General features: G+C 38.9%; 1 protein-coding gene across 9 annotated transcripts in view; it reads right to left on the bottom strand.

The window, feature by feature from the left end:
- The window catches only part of LOC131233017 (uncharacterized), a 55,364-nt gene extending 36,573 nt beyond the window's left edge, over positions 1–18,791 (bottom strand). For 2 of the 9 annotated variants that reach the window (XM_058229571.1, XM_058229579.1), the window contains exons 1-4: positions 18,586–18,791; positions 15,837–17,057; positions 12,865–12,980; positions 10,733–10,941 (exon numbers count right to left, since the gene is read on the bottom strand). In XM_058229571.1, coding sequence (XP_058085554.1) covers positions 10,733–10,941; positions 12,865–12,980; positions 15,837–16,687 — 1,176 coding nt within the window. In that variant the 5' untranslated portion in view covers positions 16,688–17,057; positions 18,586–18,791. Of the gene's footprint in view, positions 1–10,732; positions 10,942–12,864; positions 12,981–15,836; positions 17,058–17,885; positions 18,012–18,585 lie in introns of all 9 variants that reach the window. The other 7 variants (XM_058229575.1, XM_058229577.1, XM_058229572.1 and 4 more) reach the window with 6 other exon arrangements.
- Positions 18,792–23,237: the final 4,446 nt, after the last annotated feature.

The raw sequence follows: 23,237 nt of genomic DNA, 5'->3' as shown, positions 1-23,237 counted from the left end.
CAAGTTAGATGTTGTGCTCACATACTCAACTTGATTGTGCAAGAAGGGCTGAAAGCAATTGATTCAACGATTGCCAACATACGAGATAGCATTAAATATATAAGGGGGTCACCTTCAAGACTGAGTATGTGGAATGATATAATCCAACGTTTGGATTTGAAATCTAAACAGCAGTTAAAGTTAGATGTCTGCATGCGCTAGAATTCAACTTATGAAATGTTGGATACGGCTTTAGAATTTAAAGTTTCATTCACTGAACTTGCGACGCGTGATAAAATGTACACATACGTGGCAAGTGATGAAGACTGGAAGAAAGCTGAAGATGTTTATCAGTTTCTCAAAGTTTTTTACGATTACACAATTTTTTTCAGGAAATAAGTATCATGTGGCAAATCAATTTCTTCCTGAAATTATTTTCATTATAGACGAGCTAAAAAAGTGTACCGCTGATGGTCTGGATTTGTTACAAGTGATGGCTTTAGGAATGCAGATGAAATTTGATAAGTATTAGGTTGAATGTCACTTGTTAATGGCCACTGCAGTTGTCATGGATCCACGATACAAGATGACAATGGTTAGATTTGTTTTCAGATCATTTTATTCCAATTCCGAAAGAGTTTCAGTGGAGACCGCCATTATTAATGCTGCAATTGAAGAGTTGTTCGCTTCATATGTTGATAATTCGGCAGAAACATCAAGTGCAGTAGGTACTTCTCAAACTATGAGTAGTTCTTCTACTGCGGGCAAGCAACTTCGTGACTTTGTCTTTTTTAGACGAAGAAGAAACAGTGACGAATAAAACTGAATCCGAAGTGGAGAAGTATCTAAAGGAGCCAATCATAAGGCTACAAGAAGATGATTTCGATGTTTTGCAGTGGTGGAAGTCGATAGCTCGTGAATACCCTAGACTTTCAGTGATGGCACGAGACATTTTATCAATTCCAATTTCGACCGTGGCATCGAAATTAGCTTTTAGCACCGGGAACAGGGTAGTTAGCAAGTATCGAAGCTCACTCGCCTCGAATACAGTTGAAGCACTGATATGTACGTAAGATTGGTTGCATCCAGTTTTGGGCGGTAGCAGTTTCGATGTTGAAGAGTATGAGGAGAATGAAAGTGAAGACGAGGTCCAAAATGCTTGAAGGAATGTAAGCTTTAAAATTTTTCATTAATGTTTTATATGTTCTGATATATTTTAACTCTTTGGATTTAATGTTGAGGACCAACATGTAGTTTCGTGGTATGATAGTATCTAGAGGTTTATGTGACACTCTTTTTTTTGTATTGAGGTAGTCAACAAAGGCGGTCGCGAGATCAGTGTAAAACAAGGTAGGATCAGAGATGACTCACATGGGCAGTCAAGAGGGCAGGGGAGGAGCAAGTCTCAAAGATGGGAAGTCAGAGAGAAGGTCTATATTCAGGGGAGTGATGTTAGTAGAGGTGAATCAATCCGAAGGGAGGTGCTAGAGGTGAGGCGGAACTTCAGGCATCCGCAAAGCATAGGGGAATGGCGAAGCAAGTCGAGGATTAGGGGCAAGGATCAGCACATTAAGGAAGTAGTAGCAAAAGGGAAGTAACCGATTGATTTGAGGGGGTAGGGGGGATCATTGCCAAGGGGGTTTGTTGGAGATGGGTCGAGAGACGAGGCGCTTGATGAAGTATAGAAGCAGTTGGGCAAGAAGGATTAGGCAGCCAGGAAGAAAGCGATGGTGCAATTAAGCCCTATTCTAGAGACCCTGTCCATCAAGAACTTCCTAAAGGATGGACAGAGCTTAATTTCAAGTGCATCTTCGTGAGCTTTGCAGCTGTAGTAGACGTAGTTATCTCAAGGAGGAAAGGATCTAGCGAGATGAGGGGTTTCGCATTTGTTCAGGTAGAAAATGCAGCAAAGGTGAAGGGCGTGATGAAAACTCTTAACGGAAGAAGATTAAAAGGTTTAAAGCTATTAGTCTAGAGAGCTAGGAATAGGCCCGATTTCATAAACCAATAGATTGCAAGCAAGGCTTTGAAGAAGGGTGGGAACATGGGGTTGGGGGATAGGAAGGTGGTCGGGATTGTTGGCATGGGGATTGGGGGAATGGGGGAAGGGTAGCTAGAGCAGGGGTTTTGTTTCGGGATGTGGTGGTGATGAAGCAAGGGGATTGACAGTGTTGTGGAAAAGCGGCCGCACGTGATCAATGTAAGCGAGACTAAAACACAAAAGAAAGGGTCAAACCAAAACAAGAGACAAAGGCACAAGGATTTAAATGGTTCAACAATATGCTTACTCCAAGGGGCAACAATACAGAGCTTTATTTTTCACTAGAAACAAGAGAAACAGAAATACAAAGTTTACCTCTCTACCACTCGTACAAGGAATTCCACACCAAAGAATACACCGGAAGACGAATACCCTAAAATTACATTTCTTTACTTGTGCATCTCCTTATATAGACCACACCACGTGAGAGAGCATGTGCAAAGACATAAGAGACTAGGCTTCATCCGTACATACATACAATTGTACATACAACTGTACATACACAGGAGGGATGAGAAAGAGAGGGGCGTATGAGAGAGGGAGACATCATCTCATCCACCACCATAACATTCTCCCACTTGAAGACTAGTTTCTCCAATAGTATTAAAAACACTCCCAATAACAGTTACCCAAACGTCGCTAATCGCTAGATAACAATAAGCCCAAGAGAAGTCTTGCACCAGACAAACTTCTCCCTTGAGATAGGCTTCGTTAGCATATCTGGTACATTGTCGTCAGTGTGAATCTTCCACAATGAGATATGGTCGTCTTCCACCACATCACAAACAAAGTGATATTGAACATCAATGTGCTCGGTCCGAGCATAAAAAGACCGTATTCTTAGCCGGGCATAACGCGCTCTAACTATCACAATGAATCACCACCACTTTCTGCTTGAATTTTAATTCTTCTAGCAACCTCTTCAACCGAATAGCTTCCTTGCATACGTATGTAGTTGACATGTACTCTACCTCTATAGTAGACAAGGCCACCATTGACTGTAATCCCGACATCCAACTAACCGCACTACTGGCCAAAGAGAAAATATAACTTGTGGTAAATCTTCTTTTATCACGATCTTCCGCATAATTTGCATCCATAAATACAACTAACTCTAAATTTTGGCCGCTACAACAAATAGCCGCCTCAGAAGTACCCTTCAAGTAACGAATGATCCACTTCACAGCAATTCAATGATCTCTCCACAGGTTTGTCATGTATTTACTAACTACTCCCACTGCTTGCGCAATGTCTGGTCTAGAGCACACCCTAACGTCGATGAATATGGTGCTTGAGACATTTGCCTTCTCTACTTCAGTCTTAGGATGCTAATATGAACACATCTTGCAACCAATAGGGAATGGAGTACTGACTGGGTTAGAATTTTACATGTTGAAGTGGTGTAGATCTCTTTCAACATAACGTTTTTGGGTTATCCGGACTTTCCTGTTCTTCCCATCTCTAAGTACGATCATCCCAAGAATCCGATTAACGACACCCAAATCCTTCATATAAAATTTCCTGGCCAAACGAGCTTCTAATGTTGCAATAGTATCTCTACTAGTACCTACAACTGACATGTCATCCACATATAATGACAAGATAATAAAGCCACCATCACCATAGCAACGAACATAGGCATAATGGTCTGCCTCACATCTCTGAAATCCCAAGCTCACAATGAAGGAATCAAATCGCTTATACCAACACATTGGCGCCTGCTTTAAACCGTAAAGCGATCTGTTCATCCGACAAACGAGTTTATTCTTGTTTTCTTCGGTAAAGCCTTCAGGTTGAGTCATATAAATTTCTTCATCAAGATTTTAGTTCAGAAAAGCAATTTTTACATCCAACTACTCAAGCTCCAAGTCAAGCACGGCTACTATACTTAACACAAGACTAGGGATGAAAGTTGGGTGGGTTCAACCCGACCGACCCGTGACCGACCCACCATTGGGTTGGGCTTGGGCAGGAATATCGGGTCCGATCTCAAGCTTGGGCTATACAAACATCAACCCGATGAAACTTGGGTTGGGCTCGGGTTGAGGTCTCGGGTTGCCCGACCCAACCTGAACCCGATCAATATATTAGTTACTTATAAATTATAATTGAGTGTGGATCATTTGTGTCGAAGGCACACTAGTGATGTCAAGTCTCATTTGTTCACGTCATTTCCAAGGATTCAAGCTAACAAGATATGCCGGATTTCTCTCTCCCAAATAGATTGCGTGCTATGCTACATGACTTTTAAAGGAGTAGTCCTATATTTTAGCTTGTTTTTTTAAGGAAAAAATGAAGTTCTTTATAATGAATAGTCACATATATAATCAATAAAATCATAGATACAAAAAATAAGTCCTATATTGAAATATAATAAACTAATGTAATAATGAAAATATTAGAACGTACACACCCGATCAACCCGACAGAGCCCGCTTGGGTTGGGCTTGGGTTGAGAATTCCCTACCCGAGATTGGGTTGGGTTGGGTTAGGATTGAGGTGTCGAAACCTTGGGTTGGGTTAGGGTTGAGCACCAACCCGCCCGACTTTCAGCCCTACATAATACGAATAGTACTCAAACGGACAACTAGAGAGAGTTTCATTAAAGTCAATAACTGATTTTTTAGCATATCTTTTTACTACTAATCGGGTTTTGTATCTTTCAGCATTCCCTTTAGTATCCTTTTTTCAGCTTGTAAACTCATATACAACCAATGGCCTTTCATCCTTTGTGTAATTTAACTAATTCGCAAGTCTTATTGTTATGTAGCGCTTTCATCTCCTCCTCCATGGACACTCTCCATTGACTAACATACACATATTCACATGTCTCTCGGTACGAACAAGGCTCGTGCTCTTTTGTCATGCAAGCGTAAGTTGTAACATAATCCTTGAGCCAAACATAAGGTTTTTTAGCTCTCTTTGGTCGACCTCGGTCAGTTTTGAGTTCCAGCACCTAGTATGATGCAAGATAATGGAAACTATCCTAGGATGCAAGATGGGAGATCAATTACACATTAATTTTAGCAATCAACATATAAAATCAAGCATATCCTCACAATAGATTCAGACATTCAGATTTATGACATGAAGATCCCAGGTTTTCATATACGCAGTGCATGAAAATAAAAAATAGTTCAAGAGTGGCCCACTTGGAAGTAGGAACTCCCAATCTAGTGTGGGTAGTGCAACAAGCCAATAACCACGTGGATAGATAATGATGCAAGCAAAATTCTGGTTTTGGAAAAGTTTCACAAAAATAAAAATAAAAAAATTCATATTTTGATTAGGATTTTGGATTAATGGATGGAAATTTAAGAATAGGGTTTTTAAGGATTCAAATGATCTAGAGTTTAGAAGGCTGTAATGAAAAGGAAAAGATGTAAGAAAATGAATACCTTTCAAAAAAGATGATGAGAAAGGATGTACCTTGAGGAATCCACCACCAAACAAGCTTCTACCCTTCCACAATTCAATTGGAATGGAGGGTTTCTCACAAACCCTAAAACGCAATCAGGAAAATTCCTTCACACAAGAGAGCTTCTCTCTTTTTTTCTTTCTTCTCAATAACACCACTAGAGTTGAACCTCCACTCCTCATGTGGTTTTATAATTAAAAATTCGGAATTAAAATTCAGTATAATTACAACTATGCCACTCACTCAAGTGACCCATCATCCAAAATAAGAAAACTAAAACATTTATTATCAATCTCAACTATTAAATAAATCCTAAAAATTAAAAATTAAAAAACATAAAGAAAGCAAGATTATAGTCCAAGAGGCCCAGATTAGGAAGATTTGGTGGCCCGATGGCCTGATCAACAAGATCCAACGGTCGGATTGACACGAAATAAAAATCATATGACTAAAATGGTCTCCTAAGCAACTCACATGCATCATCCCAAAGTGGGATCTTCCTGATGCATATCCAATGCATGTGGATTCTTCAAAATGGCCTGGTGGGCCTCATCTAGAACTCGTTTCCCACCCATAAAGAAAGCTACACTGATGTCGGTAGTCGTCTCCATCTCTGGTACACCCGAGTAGGTCCTTTGATGTCCCCATCATGTATCTCATCTGCATGCTCTTCATCAACTTGTTGACCTTTTGAATCAATGGACCGATTTTGAACATCGTTTAAAGATTCCAATTCAATTATCTCTCACGACTCTGATCTCGACAATTCTATGCCTTTTTACAACGAATCTTCATTAAAAACCACATCTCGGCTAATCACTAACTTGCGGCCAGTATGGTCCCACAATCTATACCCTTTTATTCCATCTGCATAACAAAAAAAAAAAACACTTTCTGGACCTCTCATCATGCTTAGTCATATGCTCTTTGGGAATCCACAAATAAGCGTCACAGCTAAAACTGCAAATAAATGAATAATAAACAGGTTTTTCGGAACATTTCTCTTCAGAGATCTTACAATCTAGTGCAGTTGTGGGTGAACGCTTTACCAAGTAACAAGTCGTATTAACATATTCCGCCCAAAAACACTACTCGAGCCTAGCAGAACTCAGTGTACTCCTAGTACGATCTATAAACGTGCGATTCATACATTCTACACCTCCATTTTATTGTGGAATACCAGGGACCATGTAGTGTCTCTCAATGTCATGCTCACTACAAAAATCATTAAATTCTTTCGAGGTGTATTCTCCAACGTTATCATTTCTCAGGCACTTAATTTTCTTTCCCTTTTGATTTTCAACCAATACATTAAACTTGATAATTTATTTTTTTTAAAGTAAAAGCATCAATTTTCCTTTTTAACATGTAAACTCATACTTTTCTAAAGAAATCGTCAATAAAAAACAGAGTATTTCGAACCTCCCAAGGATTCGACTCGAGCTTCCTAAGTATCAGAATGAATTAAATTTAAAATATCCTTACTTTTGGTAGTGGATGAAGGAAAACGAGCTCTATGAAGCTCTCCAAATAGGCAATCCCCACAAAAATCTAAATTAATAGACTTTAAACTAGGAAGTAAATTGCGATTAAGAAGTACCTTTAGTCATCGCTTGCTCATGTGGCCCAACCGCTTGTGCCAAATAGTAGCAGAGTTTGTCACAATATTAGCAACGATAGCATCATTAACCGCGATATATCCAATCAAATGATATAAACGACTCATTAACTCTCCTTTCACCACCACCATCGCTCCCTTTATAATTTCCAATCAACTCTTTTTACTATAAAATTTATAACCATCTTCATCGAACTTTCCCAATGACCAAAAACTCTTCCGCAGGTTCGGTGGTGGGGTTTGCAGGTTTTAAGTTAAGCCAGAAGTTGAAAAGGAAGTCCTAGGTAGAAGGTACATTGAAACCGAGGAAATTTTGAATCAGATTCACTAATTTGATCCAAAAGCGGAGCAAATGGATCTATCAGAGGATGATAAATGGACTCCGACGAAGCTTGGAAGGATTATGTGAACCACCTACAAGAGGAGAAGATCAAATGGAAGTAAAGACCGCGAGCTACTTGGTTAAAAGAGGGAGATAGAAATACAAGGTTTTTCCATAGTATAGCTAGTCGCTCGGGCTAGATGCAATAAGTTGCTCGGGTTCCTCCACAATGTGCAATGCAATAGTTCGATTCTACAAGGAGTTGCCCATGGACAAAGATTGGAAGTGGCATGTTCTAAATAACTTGCAATTCAATACTTTGCCCAGGTTGGAAGTGTATTCACTAAAGAAGCCATTCTCCGATGAAGAGGTCAAGAAAGTTGTGGATGCTTTGGATAGGGATAAAGCGTTGGGGATGGATGGATTTCTATTAGAATTTTTCCAAATCTTCTAGGAGAGTATTAAGAGAGTTGTTATAGAATTTATGAGAGAGTTCTACACTCAGGGGAGGCTCTCAAGGGAAATAGGAGTTTCTTTTATTGCATTAATTCTGAAGGTGTTGGAAACAAAACAAAAAACAAAAAACAAAAAAAAATTGAAAGAGTACTGGTCCATTAGTCTACTTGGGAATATCTATAAAATCCTTGTTAAAGTACTGCTAGGTACAAGGTTCAAAGGGTCGTTGTTGGGTGTAATTTTCAAGGGGCCTTTATTGAAGGCAGGCAAATTTTTGACAGCGCACTTACATCCCATGAGTGCATTGATTCCAGATTTAAGGAAGGGCTAGGAGAAGTGTGCAAATTAGATATCCAAAAGGCTTATGATCATGTAAAGTGGGGCTTCTTGGACTACATGATTGAGATGTGGGGAGAAGTGGAGGGGGTGGGTAAAGGAATGTATTAATTTCACCATATTCTTGGTTTTGCTAAATGGGTTGCCGAAAGGGCTCTTCCAAAGCTCACGGAGGTTAAGGCAAGTAGACCCCCTCTCTCCCCTTCTTTTTGTGGTGGTAGCTGAAGCCCTTGGTTTTTTTTTTTTTTTTTTGGTGGTTGTGGCTGAAGCCCTTGGTTAAATGTTAGAATGTGGGCAAGAAGTTGGGCTTTTTCACGACTTTCATGTTGAGCTCTCCAATTTCCCATCTTCAGTTCACTGATGATATGCTTTTATTCTTTAACATAGATGCGCTTACGGTGGAAAAGTTGAGGATGGTCATCCATTGTTTCAAAGATGTGTTGAGGTTGAAGGTCAATATTGCCAAGAGTGTGATGTTGTGTGTCTGCTTGCATGAGGAGCTTCTGGAGTTGGCTTCTTTGTTTCGTTGTGAGGGGAGTGAGTTTCCTTCCACTTACCTTGGTTTGCCACTTTGCATTGGAAAGCCAGCAAAACATTTATGCGATGTGGTAGTGGAAAGGGTGGAAAGGAAGCTTGCAATGTGGAAGTACCAGTATCTATTGCTTGGGGGCCGTATCACTCTTATCGAAGCATCTTTATCAAACTTGCTTGTGTACTTTATGTAATTATTTCGATGCACGAAGTCAGTTTCAGCAAAACTTAAAAAGTTGAGGCGAGATTTCTTGTGGCAAGGGGCAGAGGAACAAATAATTTCATTTGCTAAGCTGGGGGGAGGTGTGTAAAGGGTAAGATGAAGGCGATGTCGGTATTAGAGATTTGAAAATGATAAAGAGGGCATTGTTAGGTGAGTGGCTTTGGAAAATTGGGACAAAGGAAGGTGCTTTTTGAAGGGATATAGTCACTAGCAAATATGTTTGTAGTGAAGGTGGATGGTACACTAAGGATTCCTCTTTGTATAGGGCCTCAACAATTTGGAAAGGGATTGTTTCTATAAAACCTTGCTTTAGCAAAGGGGTAGGTTTTGTGCTTGTGGATTGGGAGAATATTCAGTTTTCAAAATATGTGTAAGTTGGGGAGGAACCCTTGCAAATGCTTTTCACAAGAATTGCTCATATATTTGTGGATCGTAATGTCTTGATAGCGCGCTGTTTTTCGGTGTGCGGTGACTCTCTTGTGGTCTCCCTCATGTCACTCATTCCTTTCCGATGACAAGATAAAGGAATTGGCCTTGTTTCTAAATCACATTAACTTAAGTTGCCCAGCTAGTGGGGAAAAAGGATAGGATGATATGGCGAAAGGGGCAAATCTGGGTGCTCTCCATAAGCTCATTTTATAGCATGCTCCATACACAAGGAACTGTGTGGTCCAACAGTGCTCCCCCGAAGGTTGCGGCCTTCGCTTGGCTTGTTGGAAGGGAAAGGCTGCTGACAGTAAATAATCTCTAGAAACGAGGGATGGTGCTTCCAAACATTTGCTTGATGTGCATGGCCAATCCTGAGTCGGTTGATAATCTTTTCCTTCATTGCTTGTTTGCTAACAAGTTAAGGAATAACTTCTTATCTAAGTTAAACGTCTATTGGGCTTTTCCAAGCTCTACTTGGAACGGTGTGGAGGATGGGAAGGAGCTGAAAGGAATTTGGTGGTTGTATTTATTGGCGGGCCTTTGGGGCGATTTGGGAAGAAAGAAATGGGAGTTGCTTTCAAAATATGAGCAACTCTTTGGGATGGGTGGCTTTAAGAGTGAGGGGTTTGGTTACCGAATGGCCCTCTTGGTGTTTTTTTTTTTTTTTTTTGGGCGGGGGGGGGGAGCCCCTGTCCTTTGAATAGTGTTGTGCGCCTCCTCGGCGCCCTGTTTTAATGGAATTTGCTGTTATCTTTCCAAAATAATAAAATGAAACATATAGCAATGCATGTTCTTAAAAAGGTTAGTTTTCCATCATTATGCAAAAGAGACAATAAAAATTAATACTATCCGTAACACAGGTATTAGAGTAATTTTTCACTTTCCACAAACAGAGAATTTTGATTATTCACAATTATGGGACAAAATGTGTATTGAAGTGGGAAAAAAATGTTTTTCATGAGGCCTATGAGCAGATTTGTACAATGCACATCATTAAGACAGATTAGCCATGTTGCCTTCACAAAGGAAGGCATTAATTAACCAGCGAAGTGAGTTTTTCCTGCATTTTGGTCTTAAGAAGAAAGCAATCACATAAGAATATGAAGGACATATGCAAAAGCCCAAGAGAGGACTCCCATAACGACCAGCCTTGCCGAGCATCGTACAAGAAATTTTCCCACTGAAGATAATTACTTCTCATAGGTGACACCAAGTACCATGACATGTATGATAGAAGTGCAGAACAAACCGAATAAATTAGTTTAGATAACTTAGAAGTCCACAGGACCCATTTCATAATAGTATTCTGAAAGGCAAGCAAATGTTGATCTACACATGGAATAGCTGAAGGAAGCCGTTAAGGGAAGCAAGATTTTGACCTGCACTCTGGTCCACAGCAAAGGAACCAAAGCTTTCGCATTGCTCTCCACAAAAACATTTGACCAAATTGGGCTTGTAGGAAAAACCAGCAAAGGAGTCTCCGTTCTTGTGGTAACATTGTCATTGCTTACTCTAATACTCAGCAGTGTGGCATCAAAGGCAGTACCTGCAGCACCAGCATTCTCAGAACAGCCAATGCTCTCACCACCTGATGCAACACAAAATAAAGCATAAGTTCCAGCATTGCCGAAGTGAAAGTTTTTATGAAACAACAATATTTTTTAATTCTCATGTGGTAGAATACTGTCTAGATGATGCATAAAATGAATATGCCAAAAGATGAGCAGCTACATTGCTTAGCACAAAACAGTATGTCAAGCCAATAAATTGAAGCTTCTGCTAAGAGAAACATATAAATGAAATGGAATTCCAATATTAAAGATATGACATCATACTCTATTTATGGTGCATTAATTTTTCATGAACCAACATATCTAATAGAGCTGTCAACGCAGGTCGGATTCAAGTCAGGTCCTATAGTACCCATACATGGGTTAACCAAGTTTGGGTCTTGCTGGGTCTGGGTCTAGATCTTGAAGACCCAGACCCAAATCAGATCGGTTTCAAGTACCCATCGGCTCTTTGGATCAGGTTTCAAGTTGGGTTCGGACAAACAAGAGCATTTAAATGGTTGGGCCCACCCAAAGGATGGATTAGATATCACATATATACACCAGTTTGAGACATGCATGGTGTAAACGGGTTCCCTTACATGTGTGTGGCTCAGGGACTTCATTTCTTTTGCTAGGTTTATATTTATATATATATATATATATATAAGTAGTTGGACCCAAACCAAACCCGAGTTCTAAACGGGTCGTCCAATAAACGAGACACTGACCCGTTAAAATTCGGTTAGGTCCACTGGGTACCTGCGGGTTCAAGTACCCATTAACAACCCTAAGAACTAACTTACAAATCAGGTACATAGAAACTAATGTTGGACATCACAGATAACAAAAGCTGTGATCATGATGATGACAACAACGACGAAGATCAATCCATGACAAAGGGTCATTAGATCAATGGCTTGGATCACTGAAGCATGGACCCCACATGTAAAAACTTGATACAAATTAGGGTTCCCTACCAGTGAGCAATAGACACCCCATCTTGTTAAGGTGACATGTGATGAATTGCAAATGGCTACTGCATAGCGTAGACAATAAAAATGGAGTGAATTTCATTCACAAAGTTCTAATAATTCAAAACAACAAATCTGAAGAGGAAACTGAAAGTTCATTTAAGATGTCTAATATGAAGCACAACACAAGTGAGAAAAAAAAAATGCTACTAGTAACAAGTATGTTGGAATCATGATGTCAGTGGTTAGCAGAGGATCAGGTCATATGCAGAAGTGACAGAGCACTTCATGGTGGGGATGTGTTTAAATTAAATTAGGCAAGCTTCATTTCTAAACTAGGAATGAATTTGTTGTCCCTTCCATGAGCTATGACAATTCTCCAAATCAACTCCAAGCTACATCTTACAGATGCATGGATTTTGAATCCTGAGGGAGATTTATGCAGATTTAAAAAAAAAAAGCACCAAACAATTTGCACAGTGAAATATTGTTTAATTACATAAATTAAAGACAACCAAAAGACCAACGCCATGCATCATTTCAAAGTTTAACAAGATACACAAAGTGGGTATCAGCAATTCTGTTGCATAAATATTTCCAATCTAGCCTGTGCTCAGAACAACCTCTCAACGAGATGAATTTTTTCTTTAAAAAGAAAAAGAAAACCACATGTTGCTTATAGAACTCAAATAGAAATAATTTATCACAAATTTGTAAAAGAATCAAATGAGGAAATCTTGCTTTAGACATGATTCCAATATCTCCCTATTTTGTTGTGTGTGTGTGTGTGTATATATGCAGCTCCAGAGACTGTGTAATCAAATTATGATAAGAACCATAAATTAGCTCCATTTCAACAATTCTAGAGTATAATCTTTCATTGTAAATGAGGATGAGTTAACATCACAGAAAAATGGCATCATTACTTTTGATTAAATGCTGCTTCTACTAACAATTGTCAAATATAAAAATGCAGTCAGTACAGACCATGCACTGTGACCTTCACATCTTCTTGTACACTGTAACACGCCATTGATATTCTTCCACCACCACCTCCACCCCATCCTCTACCACCTGCAGCACTGATGGTACCAGTCCCTTTCCTAGTCATTGAATGTGATGTGAACATTAGAGTGGACAGTAGTAAAAAAAAAAAAAAAAACATAACGTGGCATCAACTGTGCTCGTCAAATTTATACAAGTTCCAAAGATTCTAATATTCTCTACCAAATAAAATTCTCGTTGTGTCCTTGAATAACTAATTCATTAAATTGAAAGTATTTTCCATAAACTTCAATTAATAAGGAAAATGAAAAGTGGCAAACTCCAAAAATATACACATAATAATAACTGAGCACGAAGTGAAACTTCAAAAATCATGTGAAAAAAAAAAAGTATATCATAAGCACTTTAGAGAGGAATTATGATGCGCATCTTTGCACAGCACACAGGTTTGCTATCCAAAAAAATGGGCCCCATGTTCAGCATCGATCTATGTTTTCCACCATGGATGGGCCCATAATCTCCTCGGCAGGACAATCTTCACCTTGATTTGTAGTCTTACGAATAAGACAGCTATGAAGGGAATATAAGAATGGTCCACTTTCAACTGAAAAAATATCCTAATATTGGTTGCTGGGATCTTCCCATTTGGGAGATTTTCTAGGAATGCTCAATCCATGGTGGGACCCAACAGCCCAATGGCATGAATTACCAAACCATGGGCCTCACTTCTCAGAACTGAAAACCCATGTATAATGTTACAGATGTAGCATATACTTCCTCTTTGGGAGATGTTGGATATAAACAACCAAACAACTCTATATCACTCCTGTACTAAGCAGATTGAATTTGGAAGATTTTTACAACTTTATAGCGGCAGTAATAGGCTACTGAGCATTCAAAGTTCTGATTCATTCTTCTAGGAAAAAAAAAAGGCTTGTATTGAATGAAGTGGTCAGCTTTGCTAAGCCCACATGCTTGCATTAAAGCTCATGTACACGTCACACATGAGCCAGCATGGCACAATAGGTCCACGATTCAATCCATCCATCAGAAAGATAGGCATTATATTAATGCCCTACCCAAAGAATCAGGTTGATCCACTAGTCAGGTGGACCACAGTTTGCAAAATAGATGTACAGCTCCGAAAAAATTTGGCTGAAGTTTTCTAACCCACTCACCTGTTCCCAATATTGGGGCCCATATGTTGATTGGACTAGATTTTATTTTTGGAAGACATGTATAACTATAAGGTCAGAACAACCTAATGGATGGATTGGATTGGGGGACCTATAGTGCCACACCATCAAAGCTCTTAGAAATATACAAGCTTTGTTGCACATGAATGTAGGCCTAGCAAAGCTCTTACAAATATACAAATCACATATGACATGTATGAGCCATCAGGAAATCCAGCTCTCTTTTGGAATTGTTTCAGTTACTGGATGCATTCACAACTCCTGCTATAATCAAATAGACAATAGATCATGAAGGTCCAGAAAGCGATGAGCATTCGGGGTGTAGGTGCGTGGTCTTATTATTGTGTGCGTGTTTTTTGTGTAACCATGTGCATGTATGCATGTACGTATGTGAATTGGAACTTGGAAGATAGGTATTTAGTTGGGTGTGTTTCATAATCATGTCCATGTATGCATGTAGGTCTGTGTGAATTGGAAAATAGGAGAGTAACCCAACAGATATTGTCACTAATGCGTATGAGGATTCCCCTACTAACTGAACAGATAATGTCACTAATAAAGGAACAGGAGAGTAAAACATAGGAGCCCACATGCAGTGACTCTACTTCCACTGTTGTGGAGATTTAACTCCAAAGAAAAGGAATCCCTAAGGAAATAATACAGTAAAGTCTCATGAAAGACACATGTGCCACTGCCACAAAGTGAGGATTTCCCATCTAACACAAAATGCCACGAATAAATGCCCAATGCATTGACTCGACTTCCTGTGTGATGGGAAAGAATCCATCCTCTGAATGAAATATCCCTATCCCCCAATCACTCGTATTCGTGTGCTGCTGCTGTCAAAAATAAGTTTGATCTTTCCAGCAGAGGGAGGCATCATCATCAACTAAGCCATATCCCAGCTAGTTGAGGTCGGCTAAAGAGGGAATCACTAAGATTTGACAGCTGACCCAGAGATTGATACTCTAAGGACTGCATTATACGTTATGGCATACACATGACACCAGGGAAGTCAGTCAATATTATTCACTTTGTTGAAGTCATGCATCCACTTGATGAGGTGATGGTATTCTACGTAACATATACTAAACGTCTCTTCAAGCAATGATGCCAAAGGCCTGAAGGGCAAGGAAAACAAGAGTTACCATCAAGATTGCTCTACAAAAAACATCAGTATAGGCATTTAGTTTCCGGTATTTGCATCAACTTCTGACTTGCATTAAGTACCAACCAGAGACTAAATGATGGCTCCATGATGCAATATCTTTGCCAATTAAATCCTATCACTGCAGGAACCTCAACATGTTGAGAAATGAGTCCCGAGGGTAGTTTATGACAATTAATTGAGGGCACGTTTGAAATGGAGGAGAATGCCAACCTTATAGGATTTTTCATCCGAAAGGATTTGAATCCAATAAGATGGGACATTTGGTTTCTCCAAAATGTCCAGGCCTGAAGGGGAAACACGTCAAAAGCCTGCCTGCCTTCTACAATTGGCTTCCTCTTGTCTACTGCTCAAAACGAAAAGAATAGGGCCGATCCTACCCAATCCGACCAATTCTGCCCAAGTGTAAATGGGCCCTATCGGTACATTCATAATACTAAAGTAAAGAACTGTTAAATGCTTTGTCATCTTCCTCGATAATTGCAGTTAGTTTACAGTTAGATAGGTCCACTTGGATCAATTTCATTGATGATATAAAAAGCAAAAGACCAAAAGAGACAATTGAACAATACAACTTCAGGCATACTCACAGCTTTTTTGCTAGAATAATGATACTTCCACCTGACCCACCTCCACCTTTTAACCCTCCTTCACCTCCTTCTGCACACACAGATCCATCTATATAGAGCATATCCTTAACTTTAAGCATGACACGGCCTCCTCCACTCCCCCCAAATGATTCATCAGCAAATGCGCTTCCCCCCTTGCTTCCGTAACTCCATGGTTCAGACAGAGTGGACCAGCCATAAACATCCCCACCCCAGAGACTCGTCTTATTGCTTCTGAGACAGGTAGCACCTCGTCCTCCATGCCCTCCACCAGCTCCATCATAGCCGATTGGTGTTCCACTGGTCTGAGCAGGAGGCGGTCCACCTAAGGATGTCGTGTTTATGGAGGAATGTTCATCCAAAGTTAGATTGGTGGCATAAACAATGATCGATCCTGCAATTAGTCTGGCATAGCGGCCCACTGTAACAATGCCAGATAAGTTGAAGCTTATGGAACAGCCTTTAACAGGACATGCAATAGAAACATGTGGCAATATTGTGAGGTTTCCTGACCCAGATATGTTCAGATCATCTTTCAAACACAGACTAGAGTTGAGCAGGCAGGTTGTGTTCAATGAGCCAACACCTTTCAAATCCTCGCAAGACCACAAATTCTCCCAAGAGGATAAAAAAGCCGACCTTTGAATACAGTGAAAAGTACTTTCATACTCATTGCTCAGAAATGATCCAAAGTTTCCCTGAAACAGTGCTTCGGATTCAAGGGCATTGCTTGTGTGATACCCCAAACTGACAAGAATAATGGATATGAAAAGATGCCCAAATAGAAAGCGCCAACAGAAGTATACATGGTGTAGCACTGGATGCATCACCATTCACCAGAAAGTTAAAGTGAGCAGAGAACTGACTATTTCAACTGTGTCTATATTGAACTTTGCAGCAACCTTTGCATCCATTCAGTCAAGAGGCATGTAAACATTGATCTATGTATAGAAAATGGAGTTGACCATGACCCCTGGCATGAATTTACATGTCTTCCTTGAATTTCAAACCATCTTTCTTATATAAGACTATAAGAAGTTTTCAAGTAGAAAAACGCTTCCGAAGGCTATGAATGTTGCTCACTGATAATGCTGATGGTCCCACCATCTAGAGCTCCAACTATTAAATAAAGAATGTAATTGGCAAATCAACATAGCCGGTGGATACTACAGCAATGCGATCTGATGGAAGCACTGAAAAAACCTACAAATTCGCCAACTAAGATGTCAGAGTAAGAATTTGAAAGCAGAGAACAGAGAATTTATTATGACAAAGGCAATCACCAAGCATAGACAGTTAGACCAATTTACAATGGGCTTAACCACTCAAAAGAACCAAGAAACACGTCATAGCTATCTACGTTACCCAGCCATGAGTAAAGAGCAAATTAAAAACGCTTGGCTAAACAAATCAATGCCTTTTGCTTGCCCAGCAATGGTAGAGGTGGGACGTGGACCCCATCTTTCCATGAACCAAACTGTTCAATCAGTGGGGCCCATCATGAAAATTCCATACCCCAGAAACTCTCAGGCTGCCAGTAGTATAGTTAAGTTGTCCCTCTGAGAAAAATTTTGGTGGCATGCCCATCCATAATCAGGACCCACCAGATGAAAATTCATATTACACGAGGGCAGGTCCCACCAGGGTGGAACACTACTGCTTAAAATGTAAACAAGGTTAAAAGGATAAGTTAGATACCGAGAACCAATATCTACACCCAATCTTTTTATACATAGATTCTATTTGGTGTGATGCCCTTAGATTTGCTTATCCTTATATAGAGTCCAACCTATGTTAAGAGACTCGTTAGATAAGAGTTCTATTGCTACGTTAGGAATGATTTTGGATAAGAGTCCTAAATATATCTGTACTTGTTTGATTAGAAAGCAAGAAGGATAATCACTGGATATTAGATAAAAATAACTTCTAACCAAGCTCTATCATTTAAAACAAAACAAAAAAAAAAACAAAAAAACAAAAACAAAAACAAAAGAATGTATGCGCATCAAAAATAGGGTGTATATCATATACCGTGGATAATAAGCACAAATTTACGTATGCATTCTTTTGAAGTTCATCAAATCGCTCTACTACTCAGTTGATTAAGGATTCCGATTACTTGTAAAAATCTTCCACGCACCATATATGAACAAGAAACTGAAAAATCAGAGAAAAAAAATCGTTGATGCAATCAGAGACTATCTCAAAGCTTTCAACGGTATGAAAATCATTAGAAATCCAATCAAACAAATTTACATGGACAAATGCACACAAAGCATATGAAATCCAGAGTTCCGAACCATTTGCAAAACTTCGAAATTGTAAAGAGAAATGTTAATCTACATCATCTTATAACAGGGGGGAAAAAAGTCAGAGCAATTCAAATCAAGCAATTCTCCATACAAGCAGACAGTTCAGTTCCCGCCAACACACAACACGCATTCATTGCATCAAACAAATCGAGAAGAGCAAAGGGAGCTAGAAAGGAAGAACTCAGATTGATTTCTTGCAGAAATCTGGCATCTTCCAGTTCCACTTTCCAGCTACGAGATAAACATCAGAGAAAATTCGAATCGAAGTGTAGAAAAAACAGAGAAACAGGCTGAAAACGAGAGATCGAACCTTGAATTCTTGAAAAGAAACAGATCGAAGAGAAACTGACGGAATTTCGATGAGAATACAGAAAATCGAAATGTTCAAAAAAAAAAAGTATCAGGGAAGGAGAACATACCTGTCGATGTCGAGTTCAAGATATGCAGCAGAATACCTAGAACTTTTTGTTGAATCCGCTGAAACTAACTCTCTCCCTCTCGCTCAGTTCAAGAAGTGCTCTTTCTTTCTTTTCGTTTCTCTCCTGCCTTCTGTTTTCTTTTTGTTTTGTTAAAATGGAAGCAGTCGTAGAGGAGTCCACCTGCGCTTTCACTGCTGGAGACCGCTATCCTTTTCCATCGCCCGGCCCTGTCTAATAGGAAGATGGATCGAAGCTACCCCTTTGTTTTGCGGAAATATCGGATATGCCATCCACTCTTCTGCTTTTTTATAAACCGGGGGACGCAGTGCACACTGGTAGCTGGAACCAAGGCTCGTTGACTCAGCCCATTCATCTATTGTGCCAAATCATGCATGATACATGAAAGAGAGTCGAGATAAACATAAATAGAATAATATGAACCTTTCTATTTATGTCATAAAGATGGACGTCATAAAGATGGACGGCTGAAAAGAGATGTTGTACAGTAAAAGAAAAATGTCCAAAGATTGGTCAATGGTATCTTCCATCTGGGTAGTTTTTCGGGGTAGGAGCCAAAGATCAACGGTTATGATTACTTAAACATGTACCCCACTTTATAAGATTAGAAAAGATACGTATTTATCGAGAGAAGAAAATACTTCCATAATATTGTTAGTATTCGTACCGTAAACGACATGTGATTCAACTTTAATGGCCCCACAAATTTTGGAATACGCCACCATGCGTGGGGTTTTAATAGGATTGGGTGCGCACCGCACCATAGCTACTGTATGGACGTGGGTTGTCACCCAGATAGATTGCATCTTAAATGTTGATCTGAGCTGTTCATATTCTGGAATTTATGATAAAAGGGTCATCCTAAGGAACATTTTTTGAACGGAATATCAACAATGACAATCAATCTGAAACATTGAAAAGTAAAGTTAAAATTGCTCATATTCAATTTAAGTGTATAAATGTTAAGATTATATATAGCATATTATAATAAAATCACAGCTTATATAAGGCTTTTTTTTTTTTAATATTAACGGTTCATATCATTATATGAGATGCATCATAGGTGAAAACCAACCCTGCACGTTACTGTAGTAGAGTGCACCATCTCCTATCAAAACCCTTTTGCCTATTTGCCAAGGTTTCCTAAGAGAAATGCCAAGTAAAACAGAAAGGGCCCATTGAATATATTTCTTTCAACGAACATAAGGTTGGGAATCTGACATTTTCATGATAAACATATGCTTTAAACTTTAAACTTATAATTAACCAAATTCATCCGACAGTTAACTTTAGTTTGTTCATGCATGGCCCACATAATCAGCACACCTGATTGAATTTTAGAATAAGGATTATAAATTATGGCCCACTCCAATGAGCATATCAGATGCCTCGAACCTATGGCAAGAAGTGTCATTTGTGTACAGTTTGTAACATAGAAGCACACACACGGTGCACTAAGAAAAGTTTGAATAAACCATAACATGCAGTTGATATCTACTTTCTAAAACCCAGTAATAATCCATTTACCATTACATGGGATGTTGCTGGCAGTTATATACATGAAGAAATCAAAGAGAAAAAAAAAAAAAAAAAACGTAAGATAATTCGTACACATGCACAGGAAAATTGTGAACATGAACCACATAAGTCAATTTCCATCGTTAGAATCCTGGGACCCACTTTAGATAAGTTATCAACCAAAAAATTAGACCAAATGTATTTCTTAATTTGTTGATTTATGGACACATATACACATTAGGTGAAGCGTGATCAACATTGCAAATTAACACAATCAAATATACATTGATTATATGTTTACAATGTATTGTAGTTAATTACTTATCATTAATATTACTTTAATCTGGAGCTTATCCTCAATATACCTTACAATTGGATAGTTTAATTTTACTATTATATACTTGAAAAAGGTTTGCATTAACATAAACTATTACCCTCTATGAAAGAGTTTGCTTGCCTTCATGGCTACTTCTTTAATTTTCAATACAAAGAATCACTAAATTGTTTTAATATAAAAGCTTAATTTTTCTAACTATATTTCAATGTAAGAAAAAATATATATATAATTAATTAGGATAAGTAAATAATAAGAAAAAATATTTTTCTAGAATTTTCAAATCTCATTTATTTTAATTTTATTCTAACAACTATTAACATAGAAGGGGACATACGAAGTGCACTAAGAAAAGTTTGGACAGATCATATATAAGACACAGTTGATATCCATTATCTGGAATGTTGCTGGCAATTATACACAGGACATGATAGATGAGAAAAAAGAGTAAGATAATTCATACGCATGTACATAAAATTTATGCACGTACGTGGAACTGCATAAGTCAATTTCCACAGCTAGAATGTTGGGACCCACTTTAGATAAGTCATCAACCAAAAATTCAGATCAAATGTATTTCTTGATTTGTGGACTCGTACACATATTAAGTAAAATATGATTAAGATTGCAAATTAAATAAGCAAAACATGTTAGGATATGTTCATATTTTAGTCTATAACTTATCTTCAATGTGTATTTTAGTGTATAATTAAATTATCTCTTCAACGTGCTTCACAACATGAAAGTTTAATTTGGGTATTACACACTTGAAAAAAGTTGTCCATTAGCATGAACTATTACACTACATGGAAGAGTTCCTTTGCCTTTGCAGCTACTCAGATGATTTTAACCGTCCATCTTTGGAATATAACCATAAATATGCCACAATCCCATAATCACACTTCAGTGAGACTAATGACGACATGCATGGCCCACATAATAATCACACTGGATTGAATTTTAGAATACGGATTATAAATTATGGGCCCACTCTAATAAGCATATCATAGCTGTTGTGAAGTTTCTTAAAAAACATAAAACTCAAAATCTCCGGACATCTTCTCCACTCAGATATCGAACCTTCTTCTTCTATTATTGTACGCTTCCTCATCGAAGCCTCGTGGTGGAAAAGCAAGCAAAATGGAGGAGATTCTAACATATTTTCTAGATGATGCTTCCCCTACAACATGCTTTGAATAGGCTTATCCTACAAGGCAGTTTGTGGGGCCCACCATGATTGAGGGCCACATGCAATCTGTTCATTAGGTGCAACCCTTAAACTTCAACTCGCAGCCAAAACTCAACAAAAAGAAAAAGTGGGTCACAACGTTAATGGAGATTATATATTGTGATGGGGATACCCACCATTAAACATTCCAATTGTGCATGGGTCCCAATGTTTTCTGCATTTGCCTTCCAAGGTGAATGGCAACCCCAGGTATCATGCCATTCGGGTACTCAGGTGGGCCACACCACATAATTATAGAGTTTTTGGTCATGATTTTACATGAGAGACCCACCTGAGTTTCAGGTTTGCCAGAATTTTGGGCTTCAAAGAGATCATGAGGGGCACAGATAATGGATGGATTGATTTCATATACACATCAGAATCACCTCACACATCATGTTGTGTTGGGGGCCGTTGTACAAAACCTTAGGATCTAACCTCACAAATAACACCAGAATTATGGGATAATAAAACAATGAAATAAATCAAAGCACAAACCATACGATACAAGAGATTTTTACGTGAAAAACCCTCGATGAGGTAAAAATCATGGGACTTCGTCAAAATCAACAATCCACTATGAAGTAGAACGTTACAACCGATCACAAGCACACACCGCTTAGATCAAACCTTCTTCACTCACGTAAAAGTGGATAAACAATAAGAAAATAAAAGAAAAACGGAGAGATCTTACCGATTACGAAGACGTAGAAGCGCTGAGATATTAAGTGCATAATAGATCACCTCTATAGCATAACCTTCATTCCACAAGCTTCCTCTCTCTCTTTTTTTCTCTCTCTCACACATTTGATAGCCCTAAACCCTTTAACAAACTCTTGTAAAGCTTTGGAAAATCTTATTGCATTCACTAGAAAAGCCCTAGGAACCCCTATTTATAGTTTAGGCAACTCTATTCCGCACCATGGCGAAAACCGCCATGAATTTACACAATCCACATAAAATCCGAACATGAATTTGCAAAACCTTGACTGGTAGAGCAGAGTCCTCGACTGATCGAGTGGAACCTCGACCGGTCGAGCAGACTCCTCGACTGGTCGAGCAGCACGGAAGAATTAATTTAATAGGTCGCTGGACTTCTAGTCAAGTCTCACTCGACTGGTCGAGCGACGAGGAGAAAATCACCATCAAATCTCTCCACTTTCAACTCAGGAGGGATTCACCTTCTTCAAGTCAGCCCGGTTTCTACAAACCTCAAACTTGCCATTGAACAAAGCCTTGGTCATCATGTCTGACCCATTATCGCCCGTGTGAACCTTCTCAAGCTATCACACCTTTTGTTCCAAAGTATCAATGATCCAATGATACCGAATCTCTATGTGTTTCAACTTGGAGTGCTGACTTGGATTTTTGCTTAAGTGTATAGCACTTTGACTATCGTAATAGACCACGTACTACTCTTGCTTCAGATTAAGTTCTTGTAGGAACCTCTTCATCCAAAGCATCTCTTTACATGCCTCTTTGACTACAATGTACTCGGCCTCTGTCATCGACAATGCTATGACCTTCTATAGCTTGCTCTGCCAAGAGACCGCT

The sequence above is a fragment of the Magnolia sinica genome, chromosome 18 (genome assembly GCF_029962835.1).
Source record: "Magnolia sinica isolate HGM2019 chromosome 18, MsV1, whole genome shotgun sequence".
NCBI classification, from domain to species: domain Eukaryota; kingdom Viridiplantae; phylum Streptophyta; class Magnoliopsida; order Magnoliales; family Magnoliaceae; genus Magnolia; species Magnolia sinica.
Note: the sequence above shows the minus strand (reverse complement) of the source record. Positions and strands in the feature narration are given on the sequence as shown.